Raw genomic sequence first — 13,065 nt, forward strand, 5'->3', positions numbered from 1 at the left:
GAATTAAATAAAATCATGAATAAAATTGAAACTAAGAAAATTTCCTTTTAGAAAAACCATTATCACATGGTTCTGTATTAAAAATATGTGCATTACAAATCTGTTATGGGAAGTCAACTTTTATGTAAGTTTAAAAATTTTGAGCTTTATTTAGTTGAGTTAGTAAGGCATTTCCTTGTTTCCTGAGATAGAGTGATTCTGGATGGGGAAATTATAGAGTTAAACACTATCGGGTTAGTTCAAGGGACATTAGTGCTTGACAGGAAGCCAATTTAACCTGAGTTTAGAACTGGTGGTAAAATGCTTCAAGGCTCTCAGTCATATAAAGACTGAGGAAACGAGTGAGTAGGAAAAACAGTCTCCCTGTTGAATGAAAGTGAGATTCAGGAATCACTGTGAAAAATACTTCTGTGATTATGGATTCAACTAACAGCAAAAAGAAGAAAGTAGTTGTCATTGGTGGTGGATTGGTAAGATTTTAGATCTATTTGTATGTTTTACTTTTTATGCCTTTTTATTATTATCATCATCATTACTATTGCACACTTATAGAAACCAGCAATTTTCTGTTGAGGTAGTTTATTTTATAGGTTTAAGTGGTACTAGTTTTGATTTTGACCTACTGGGAAATAATGCATTATTGTATAATACTTTTATTTAAAGATGATCTCCTTTTTTCTCTCTTCTTTGACATTTTGGTTTAGAATTCCCTTAAGACCTTAGCCTGTATTTCCTTTTGTTTTTGGCAATTAATACTACAGAACATATAATTTTTGCCTTAAATTTTATTTTCCATATGGATTTAGGGGCTATGCGTATGTGGTATTACAAATTATTCCATTTAAAACTAAAAATAACTCAATACCATAATGGTATCTATGCAAAATTTTCAGATTGACCAATCTCAATCAACTAATAAACCACAAAAACTTTATCTTTAAAAAATAAAATTAGATGATTGTTAGGCAAAACTGATTGGCATATTCATTCAAAATACTTGAACTTCTCATGTGTAGGAACACAGTTTATACCTTCTAAATTAATAAACTGACTCATTCAACTCAAAATATGCAGTGGGAGCCAAACAGGGGGAAAAAACTTTAAATTTTTTTTTAAATTTGAAATAAGTCCTTGTGAAATAAGCTCATCCAATTAAGTACATTGGAACTTCTCTTTCTAATATTAGTCTGAGTTCCTATCACTATACCTTGCTCATTATAGGCACTTACTAAATGTTTTTTGAATGAATCAGACAGTACTATAAGAAAACTTGATCTTTCAACAATGACCTCTCCTCTGGGACTTCACAGAGCACCTTGTTTTTCATCTGTCTAGTGCACTTATCAAATTTGAGGATTATAGTATTATCGTTATCCAGGTTTGTGTCTTACACTCCTACTAGACTGTGATAATTGTGTTTTATTTAAATTTTGTATTTGCTGCCCCCCAAAACCCTACCCCATCTCCAAACACAGGCCTTTTGTAGATTCTATTGCTATTGTTCAGTCGTGTCTGACTCTGCATGACCCCATTACAGAATTTTCTTAGCAAAGATACTGGAGTGATTTGCCATTTCCTTCTCCAGTGGATTAAGGCAAATAGTACTTACGTGACATGGCTAGGGTCACACAGCTAATAAGTGTCTGAGGCCAGATTTTAACTCTTCCTGACTCTAGGCCCAGCACTGTATCCACTGAGCCACCTAAATCTTTGTTGAATGAGTGTATGAATGAATTATAGATGAAAGAAATATTATGGTGTTATAAACTATTGAAGTTATAACAACAGAGTTCATAACTATTTATTGGGAGGCCCTTGGACATACATAATAAGCATTGAACACACATTTCTTTCCTTTCAAAGTTTATAAATCCCCTGTGAATTGCTCTGTCTCGTTTGGTTACTAAAATACTGGTTGGTTTCCTTGCCTCAGTTCTTTCCCTACCTCAGTCCAGTCTCCACTGAGCTGTCAAAGTGATCTTCCTGAAGCATAAGTCTGAACATACCACTCGCCCCCCCACCCCCACCCCATTCCATTCAATCAACTCAAGTGGTTCCCTATTGCCTCTATTTGGCTTTTAAAGTCCTCCATAACCTGTTCGCTTTCTACCTTTCCAGTCTAATTACATCTTGCACTCCCCACTCTCCACTTTCCACTGTACTCAGCAATCCAGTGGTGCTGGCCTCCTTGCTGTCTTTTCCACATGACACTCGATCTCTTTACTTGGCATTTTCATTTACTGTGCCCCATCCCTGGAACGCTTTCCCTCCTCATCTCCATGTCATAGCTTCCCTGGTTTCCTTTAAGTCTCAGCTAAAGTCCCATCTTCTGCAAAAAAGTCCCTTAATGCTAGTGCCTTTCCTGATTATCTCTGGTTTATTCTATATATATCTTGTTTCTATATAGTTATTTGCATGTTGTCCGTTAAAGTCTATTAGACCTTCATTAGTTTGTAAGAGCCTTGAAAGCAAGGACTATCTTTTGCCTTACCTTGTATTCCAATGCTTATCACAGTGCCTGGCACGTAGTAGGTGCTTAACAAATGCTAGTTGACTTACTGACTCAGGAGAGAGAAAGATCACTCCAGGCTCAAAGAAAATGGGCAAGGCTTTATGGAAGTGGTAGCATATGGGATGAATCTAGAGGAATGGTTAGTATCATTAACTCTGATGATCATAAAGAATTAAAAAGAAATTACCATTATTTTCTTTTGATTTAGATTTGGAAGATGACCTTTTAAGGCCAAGTAACACTCTCCTAGATAGAGTGAAATCATTAGTGGTGACCCCACAGTGTCCCATAAAGCTAGTGCTGTGTTGATCCAACTCTCTAGTGGCTTGGACATTATCCTGTATTTTGTTTTTCCAAGTTAAATAAGAGGAAAAATGTAGCTGATTGCATCTACAATTCTTCACCTAGGGTCTGACCCCAGGAGTCTAACTTGTGGTCTTAACTGAGGACAGATTTCAGGGACTAATTTCATAAATTAGGGTGAGAAGAAAAATTACATTATTATTTTCAGTAACGTCTAACTGAATCTTAGTATTTCCTTTAATAATGAGTGTAGGTAGAACTGTAGTATTTGGCACCACTAGACTACCAAAGGGGTCTATGACACAAAAAAATTAAGAACTCCAGTCTAGAAATTCAGCTTAGTCATTTGATACCTTAGGAATTTGCCCTGTTTTTTTTTTTTTAAACTTGATAGTTAACAGCCTTGAAAGAGCAGGAGAATTAAGGGAATCATATCTTTTAGGTATATTGAAATGCTGTGTGTGTGTGTGTGTGTGTGTGTGTGTATGTGTACGTGTAGGTGTTGTTTTCCATTGTAACAAAAGATGCTGCTACTACAAATGATTACTGTCAGTATGAGGATCTCCTGGAAAGATCGATGAATGATCAAGAATCCAAAGGTTGACCTTTGAATCACAGTTGAAGCTGTTCAAACTCTATTTTTGATGACTGTCTCTTGGATATCTGTAGGAAACCCAAACTCTGCTCAAAAAGACTTTAGCCATCCCTTATCAGATCAACAGATCCACTACTGCTTTTATCTTCTGGGAATTTGCAATTGAATCTCATATTAGTTATAAAGTCATATTTTTTGAATCTTGAAAACATTTTTTCTCTTTCTCTGCTATTTAGACATTACTCTCACTTCACTTTATCATCCTGCAGCTGCAGAAGTGTCTTTTATTTCTTCACACTCATTTAGCTTAGCAGAATTGTTTCGTAAGGATATATCCCTTTAGTGCTGGGAAGCTGGCTACATCAAGTACTACCTCCTACATGAGGCCTGTCCTCAACCTCTCTTTCTTCCCTTGAGTTTTCAATGTTTTTCCCCCTGAAATGATTTTGTATTTACTTGTATATATTTTGTATTGTGTACGTTGCTTACTCTGATTGGATTTGACTTAAGGAGGGAATAACATACATACTCAATTGGGTATGGAAACCTATCTTACCCCCACAGGAAAGTAGAGGGGGAGGGATAAGAGGGGAAAGGGTAATCAGAAGCAAACACTTTTGAGGAGGGACAGGCTGAAAGGAGAGAACAGAATAAATGGGGAGGGCGGCAGGATAGGATGGAGGGAAATATAGTTAGTCTTTCACAACATAACTATTATGGAAGTGTTTTGCATGACTACACATGTATAACTATATTGAATTGCTTGCCTTCCCAATGACAGTGGGTGGGAAGGGAGGAAGGAAGAGAATTTAGAACTCAAAGTTTTAAAAATGAACGTTAAAAATTGTTTTTACATGTAACTGGGAAATAAGATACACAGGCAATGGGGTATAGAAATCTATCTTGCCCTACAGGAAAATAGAAGGGTAAGAGGATAAGAGAAGGGGTGGGGATGATAGAAGGAAGGGCAGATTGGGGTCAGGGTTAATTAGAATGCAGGCTGTCATGGGGTGGGAGGAAGGGAGAGATGGGGAGAAAATTTGGAACTCAAAATCTTATGGAAGTGAATGTTGAAAACTAAAAAATAAATAAAAACTTTAAAAAAAAGAAATGTGTGAAGCTACAAGTGAGACTGTAACATATGATTTGACAAAATTCACCCCCACTTCCACCCTGATTTATGTCTGCCAAATCAGAAAAATTGCATAGATTTTGCATGGTTCACAATAATTAGTTCACACTGACATTATGATGTTAATGAACTTTACAATTAGAAATGTACGGGCCACTCATAATCACCACCTGCTGCTCATGCTATTTTTTGCACATGACAACTAGCATACAATCTATGGGCACAGCTATTGATATAAATGATTCAAGTGAGTAGGCACACAATTTTGTAGGTAATTAACATATGAATGAATGAAAAAACAATTATTAAGTTCTTACTATGTGCTAACTGTGCTAAATACTGGGGATTCAGATGCAAAAGTGAGATAGTCCTTGTCCTCAAGAAACTAGCATTCTACCAGCATGAGAATAATTAGTAAGGGTTTTTTGGTCTGGGGACACTGGGGTGTTGAATGAATGAATAAATAGAGTATTTAGCTATGTGGAACAACAGGCCATTCTTTTCAGAGAGTGTTGATTTGAATATAATTCTTGGGACAAGAGGTGGAAAGGGGTGGGAATCAGGGGAGATGAGGGGCCTCCCTCCTCGGTATGATAAATATGAATGGACAGGGTGGAAAACAGCTGAGTTGAAGATGAAGATTTGTGGCCCCAGGTATTTCAAAGTTGAGACTTGGCCCCTCAGGGACTTGGTCTGTGGAGGTCCAGTTTGGAAGTTTTAGCAGCAGCAGTAGCAGGTCAGAAAATGGATGGGGTAAGATGAGAACATACAGTCCCAAGGAGTGCAGAACTGAATGGCTTAGCTGTTCCAAAGGCATAGATGGTGCCTGAAGGTTTCATTTGGGAAGAGAAGCAGCAGCTGTTGCAGCAGGGCTATTTTCTCCATCATTTGTAGTTCTCGATCTTGAGTGACTTAGGTATCTATTACTTCTTTTTCCAGGATGTGGTAATGTGGTGGTTGGGGGTGATCGCAATAGTAATATATGACATTTTTATGCAGTAGTTCTTTAAGGTTTCTAAAGTGCTTTGCATATATTATCTTGTTTGATTCTCAGAACAATCCTGTAGAGGAGAGGGACCGCAGATTTTATCATCCCTGTTTTACTGATGAGAAAATTGAGGCTCAGAGAGGTTAGATGACTTGCTGATTAAGTAACTAAGTCACACAGTAAGTTTGAAGTGAGGACAGTATTAACCTAACCATTTCTTTTCTTCAGTTTGCTTTCCCCACCTCTCTCTTTTTTTTTTCCTTTTAAGAAGCCAGCTGTACCTTAAGCAAAAAACTTGTGGGTTAATTATATAATGTATCTTTTTCTATGAGAGCCATTTTATATATTAAATTGAACATTAATGGTAAGCCTCAAATGTTTTTTTACAGAAAGTGAAAAGAGGAAATAATTAGAATATTTTAGTCTTCTTGTAATGTTTCACCTGGTCTTTCTTCCTACCCACCATCCCCCAACTTTGGCAACTGAACCCATGGGCTCAGTCATACTTTACCCTAAACTCTGGGAAGAGTCCTGGTCCTGGGATGAGAGGATATAAGGAATAACATGGAAGTAGCTTTCTGACTTAGCGTTATGTTAGCTTTACTGCTTACTCTTTTCTGACTTTGGTCCCCCAGTAATTGGGTTCTTGCTTTGAAACCCAGATGCACAAGGCTCTTGTAAGATATATACATATACATATATATATATATATATATACACACACATATTATATATATACACATATACACACATATATATGTTTCTATATATGTATATGCTCATGTAAGAGAGCTGTGTCCATTTGGGTTATTTAAATGTCTAGATGTGGTTTATAGGTACCATGGGTAGATCTCTGGAATGTGGCCCAGCCCTGTCTGGAGGAGACTATAATTTCTGCCTTGAGGGGGAACAGGAGAAGTGGCTGACACTTGTTACTTTTCTCACCTAACTCCAAGAGAGGGATTGAGCTAGACTTATATTTATCTGCCTACCTCAGACATTTCTAGTCTAGGAGTACAATAGATTCAGAACAAAAGTCACTTCTATGGTCACTCTTAAAGGAGAGAGTACCCCTAGCTTATACTCATCAACTTAGCTTCTTTCCACCAAATATTAGTTGCATCCACAGCACCTAGCACAAATGATGAATAATGGATAAATCAGTTTATCCAAACAAGAAGCAAATAGAAACTGGAGAAGTTATACAGACAAAAATTTACTAGAAAACAGACAAGAGTGAGCAAGTTCTTTTTGTGACATAAGATCTATGTCTGTAAGAGATAGGGCTTATTCTTACCCAAAGCAAAGTTCTCCCTCCATAGACTCAAGGAAGGCAAGTTGGAAATCAGGAATATGCTGAGGAGTCAGATTTCCCTACATGTCTTCAGCTTCCAAAGTCTTTCCTTCTCCTCTCCTCAGTCCAACCACACATTTTTCCATAAAGGTCTAACACTAATTCCATATACACTTGGCATTCTTTCTGCCAGTTCAGAGTCATTTCTCCTGCATATGCAACTGCGTGCATAATGCCCTAGGCTTGGTCAGAAGCCCAGTTAAACGTTGTACACAAGTCCTCCCAAAAGTGCATTTCCTATCCCTAAGCCCTTGTGACTCATATTGTCATGACTATGACTGTGCTCCTGATATATGTTGCCAGAATTCCCCAGTACTTCCCATGCTAGGCCTCCACCAGTTGCTAGCTGCTTAGATTTCTTGTCATCTCATTCCTTGCCCCTGTGTGGAACTTATTATCTTTTTTTTAATCTTGGTGATCAACTGTCTTTTACTCTACACACTGGTATTCCCATACATAGAATCATAAGAATGTTAGGCAACATCAGAGCCCATCTCCATCCATTTTCAACAACACTCACAATTACAACCTCTGGTCAAATACCTCAAGTGATAGGGAACCCATTCCCTCTTGAGGCCATCCCCTCCATTTTTGTTTAAAAATCCTTGCTTCTGTTGCTGTCTTATAACTTCTATCCATTACTCGCTCTGCACTCTGAGGCCTAGAAGTGTTAGTCTAACCCTTCTATGTGAGCACTCTTTAAATGTTTGCAAATGGTAATCATGGCATCTCTAAGTCTTCTCTTCTCTAGGCTGGACATCTCCATTTCTCCTTTTTCCCTATAGAATGTTGTTTTAAGTTTCCTTATGATCCTGGTCGTCCTCCTCTAAATTAATTCTAGTGTCTAAGTGTCCTCCCCAATAAGTGAAAGCAAGCACTGAACAAAATATTTAGGCCAGAGTAGACTACAGAGATACATTTACCTTTCTTATTCTCAATGTCAAATTAAGCTCTTCAGGGCCCGCAGTTTGCCATTTTCTGAAAGTTATTAATACTATTCTGTTTTTAACATAAAAAAACAGGTACATTTATAAATTCAAAATTGGATTTAAAAAATTATAGGGATCTGGACTAGACTTCTGATTTTATTAACACAGGGAATTCCATAGGGGTAAAGGGAAACTTTCACTAAAATAAGCTGTCACCTCCATTGCAATTTATAACTGTAGAAAGTTACCTATACCATTGAGAGGTTAAATGATCTGAGCAGAATCGCACAACTAGTCTGTGTTAGAAGTAGAACTTGAACCCTCAAAGCCTTAGCTTTGAGATCAACTCTCTTTCCAGTAGGCTATACTCCCTCTGACACAGTAAGTTAGTATTGATTAGAAATTTAGTGAAATATATAACATACATGTAATGGGGGACTAGAAAGCTCACTTAGCAGAGGTGAGGGTAATGAAACAAGTGATTATGGAGCACCCACTATGTGCTAGAAACTAAGCTAAGCATTTTATAATACTGTCTTACTTGATCCTCACAGCTTCACATACTGTGAAGTAGAAAATATTATTACCCCTATTTTACAGTTGGGGAAACTGAGGCAGAAAGATTAAGTAATTTGCCCAGGGTCACATACCTAGTAAGTATCTGAGGCTAGATTTGAACTCAGGTTTTCTAACTCCAGCCTGATACTCTATCCATTGTAGCACCTATTGAGCTGCCTCTCAGTGTTCTCGGTAACTTTTCTGAGAAGCAAGCACAGAATGATGCAACCCTCCTAATAATATTCAGTGAACCTGCTTCCAAACATGTGTAATAGAGGGCCTTGCTTTCTCCTTGGAGCATGTACAGGTGTTCTATGACTGTCTTTTGCCTGTATACCGTTTGGCAAAGAGGGGCCTTTTGATTGGCTGCTGAGCCAGAACTGAGTATAGATTCCAAAGGCTCCAGTGACTTGAGCTTTAGTTTTGTTTTCCTTCCTGACTACATTTGAGTAACGAGTTTGAACTGCTGTTGGCCTTTATTTGGGAAAGGGGCTTTGGGTCCTTGCTTACTAAGAGCTGCCATGAAGATGGTAGGCATATGGCTTCCTGAGTAAACTCAAGTATGGACTTCTGACCTTTCAAGATCTCATATGGCCCTGCACCAAAGGAAAGAAGATGCAGTAAAATCAGAGAAAAGGAATTTGGAAAGAGTAGATAGGCATTGGATGAAATAAAAAAATGTTGACCAAATAATATTTTTTCTGAATAAAATCAGAGTAACATTCTCATACATAAAGTTATAACAATATAGTAAAAGAGAGAAGAAAGAAAACAGGAAAGAAAGAGAAAAGGAAAGGCAAATTTAGTATATAAATTTACTATTCCACTAGGTAATTTATAAAGTCATAACAAATTTGACACCATTCATTTGTCATTAAATAATGGCTGGTTCACATAAAATCATGATGTCGAACACTTTTTTAAAAAGCTGTATGTTTTTCCATGGTTTAGGATCTCTTTAATTGTCAGAGCCTGAAGAACTCCTGGTTAAACATGAAAGTCCACAGAAATTAAGTCAGTGGGTAGAGTGGGTGCTATCATTAGTAAGGAGGGGAGAAGATAAACTAGAGTTTTGACACACATTCTCAGGTACAGCCACCCAGATGACCTTTGAGGTACCTTTCAACTCCATGATTCAAATGTGTCATAAACAAACAAGGGTCATTACAGAAAGGTCATGAAGTGAGTATGCAGATCTCAGGTCAATAAATGGGTCCAGGGTCAGGGACACAAGGAATTTTCCAGAGTGGCTTAGGAGAAGAGCAAAGAGTTATACTGTGGATGTGACAGTATTTGCTCGTTGCCACACTCCTCACCTGCTCTCTCCATGCCCTGGTCAATCTTTGAATTCATTAAATGGGTAGGCGTACTGCAGCATGTAAAATAACAGTTTAAAACACCCACTGTATAGTAAGACTCACTAATTTTCACTTCTTCACAATCCCTTCTGAACTGTGTTAACCTCTTTTGGGGATGCCATGGGTAAGTAGGGTATTGCATACCAATTGGATAGGATAATATGTCTCAGTATGTTTTCATTAATATAGTATAAGAGCACATTAAGTTTTCTGATTAACTCCTATTGCTTTTGGGCTATGTCATTGCCCTGCCTTAGTTAAGCAGTAGGTAGTACAGTGGACAGAGCATTGGGTCTGGAGTCAGGAAGACATGAGTTCAAATCCTGCCTCAGACACTTACTGTATAACTCTGGGCAAGTCACTTAAACTCAGTTTTCTCAACTGTAAAATGGAAATAATAACAGCACCTATGTCACTGGGCTGTTGTAAAGATCAAATGAAATAATATCTATAAAGAACTAAACACTATGTGTCTGGCACATAGTAGACATTTATATAAATGCTTATTCCCTCCCTTTCTCCCTGCTCAAAAATTTTCAGTGGCTTCCAGAATGTTCCTTTAGAAGATATAAACTCCTCAGCTTGGCATTCAAGGACCACCATAGTTTGGTTCCTACATGCCTTTTGTTGTTTTTCAGTTATTTCAGTCGTGTCTGACTCTTCATGACTCCATTTGGGGTTTTCTTGGCAAAGATACTGGAGTAGTTTGTCATTTCTTTCTCCAGCTCATTTTACAGATGATGAAACTGAGGCAAAGAGGGTTAAGTGACTTGTGCAAGGTCACATAGCTAGTGAGTATCTGAGGCCAGATTTGAACTTGGGAAGATGAGTATTCCTGACTCCCGCCCTGGCCCTTCTATCCACTGCACCACCTACCTGCTTTACAAGTTGATTTAGTAGTACACCTTGGTGGCATAATAGATAGAATGCTAACCTTAAAAAGTCCAGAAGACCTGAGTTCAAATCCTACCTTAGGTACTTACTAGCTGTGTGACCTTGGGCCAGTCACTTACTCTTTTCCTCAGTTTCCTTTGTCTGTAAAATGGGGATAGTAATAGTATTTACTTCATAAAGTTGTGAGACTCAAGCAAGATAACATATGTAAAATAGTTTGCAAACCTTAAAGCACTGTGTAAATGCTAGCTACTATTATTTCTGGAACTTTACATTTCAGTCAAACTGGACTACTAATTGGTCTCTGAATCCATCTCTACATTTCCTGCCTCCATGCATTTACAAAGGCAAATCTCTCATCCTGGAATGCACTATTTCCTCATGTTTGGCTCTCAGAATCCCTGTCTTCTTTCAAGGCTCATTTAAGGAGACACCTTATATGTGAAACCTCCTCTTTTACACCCCTCTTCCACCTACCCCCCATGTTATTAATGTTCTTTTCCTCCTCAGATCATTTCCTTAGATAATATAGTTATCCCTTCCACATCGTGGGGTGTAGGGCATGGCAGCCCCTTGGTGTAGAAAATCTGCATACATTTTTTGGCTCTCCCTTTGTATTAGAGAAGTCTGTCTTTTTTCTTTTTCTTTTATGGGGTGTTTACAGTACCTTATTGTAAAATTTGGGTTAAGTATTTGGTTGTAGGCTCTGTGTTGTCTGTTGACCTTTGTGGGCCACCTTCAGCTTCAGCAAAATTCCCCAAACTTCTCATTTAATTTCTTATACTGACCCAAGATATATTGAAAGTTGTGATGTGGATAACTGTACTCATTTGTGTACATGACTTCATCCCTCCCTGGCCACCTCCATCACATCCTCCCCTTACAGCCTTAGGATTTGTATGTTTTTTGTTTTGTTTGGTTTGGTTTTTTTTTTTTTGGGGGGGGGGTTAGGCAATGGGGTTAAGTGACTTGCCCAGGGTCACACAGCTAGTAAGTGTTATGTGTCTGAGGCTGGATTTGAACTCAGGTCCTCCTAAATTCAGGGCCGGTGCTCTATCCACTGCACCACCTAGCTGCCCCTCGAATTTGTATGTTTTTCAGAGAAACTATACCTGGACCTGTTATCAGTGGAGGTAACTCCTGGTGAGGGTAATCCCTTCACCTATCAATGCCTATCAGTTAATGTTGATAATTAATAGTCTTAGAGAGTTACCTAGTGCATTAAGGGCTTAAATGACTCTTCCAGAGCCCCATGGCCTGTGTTTATCAGAGGTGGGACTTCAGCCTGGGTCATCTTGACTCCAACATCAGCTCTGTATCTAATATGTCACACAGACTCTCAGACTCTGTGCTTTGCACATGCTATGCACTTACTAAATGTATACTGAATTTATTGGATTGAAATCCTCTAAAAACCTCCATCCTTTTTGCGTGAACTACTCTCCATCCTATTCTTGTGCAAGTTTTTTATCCAAGTACAAGACTTTTTAGTTATACTACTTAATTACATTTCGTTAGTTTACTCATTCTAGCCTTTTGATATATTTGTGGAATACTAATCCTGTCAGCAAACCCATTAGCTATCTTTTCCATCTATAAATTAGTAACAATGCCTTGTATATATTTGTATGTCATTGATTAAACTATTGAACAGAATCCGGGCAAGGGCAGAGCCTTGTGTAAACCTTTAAAGACTCTTTCCAGGCCAACATCAATCCATTAGTCTTTGGGTGTGATCATTTAATCTATTACAAATGCTTTGAATCCAGGCTGTTACAGATTTTTGTCCTTGAACAAAAAACTTAACATCTCTGGGCCTAAGTTTCCTCATCTGTAGAATAGAAGTATTGGACTGGGTGTGCTTTAAAGTTTCTTACAATTCTAAATCCTATGATTTAATGAGCTGTGTTTTCATTTTGTGCACATTTCTCCATCCTGTCCATAAGCTGACCACTAAGACCAAAAAGGTAAAAGTCTATGATCTGAAGCAATATAATTTAGTCAAATTCTTTTTTGAAACCAAGGATTTCTGTTATATGTAGATTGGACTCCATAGCTACCTCATGAGACCCCTTCCACCTCCCCATTCTGTGATTCTGCTTTTGCTTATTAGTTTCTATGAGTCATTTGTGTTTTGTGCATTTTTTGTGGGATAAAATAAAGGTTGTCCTGAGAAGGACATTGCTAGCCCAGAGAGTGTCCAGAGGCACGTAAACAGGATGATGAAATAGTGACCACAACTCCGTGTCTTATGAGAAGCAGTTGAAGGAACTGGAAATATTTAACCAGAAGAACAAAAGACTTCACAGGGAGCACGAGACCATTTTTTCAAGTATTTGAAGCCAGGATAAGACTTGTTTGACCCCAGGGTTCAAGAACAGGAGCAGAGGGTGGAAGCTGCATTTGGATAAATTTAGGTTATTTTGTCAGAAAAAAATTTTT

At 38.1% G+C, this 13,065-nt stretch overlaps 1 protein-coding gene across 1 annotated transcript in view; it reads left to right on the top strand.

Moving 5' to 3' along the window:
• Positions 1-288: 288 nt before the first annotated feature.
• The window catches only part of LOC114049669 (kynurenine 3-monooxygenase-like), a 60,150-nt gene continuing 47,373 nt past the window's right edge, over positions 289-13,065 (top strand). The window contains exon 1 of the mRNA XM_027870980.1: positions 289-470. Coding sequence (XP_027726781.1) covers positions 417-470 — 54 coding nt within the window. The 5' untranslated portion in view covers positions 289-416. The remainder of the gene's footprint in view (positions 471-13,065) is intronic.

Source organism: Vombatus ursinus, unplaced genomic scaffold (assembly GCF_900497805.2).
Source record: "Vombatus ursinus unplaced genomic scaffold, bare-nosed wombat genome assembly UNPS02014798.1, whole genome shotgun sequence".
NCBI classification, from domain to species: Eukaryota; Metazoa; Chordata; class Mammalia; order Diprotodontia; family Vombatidae; genus Vombatus; species Vombatus ursinus.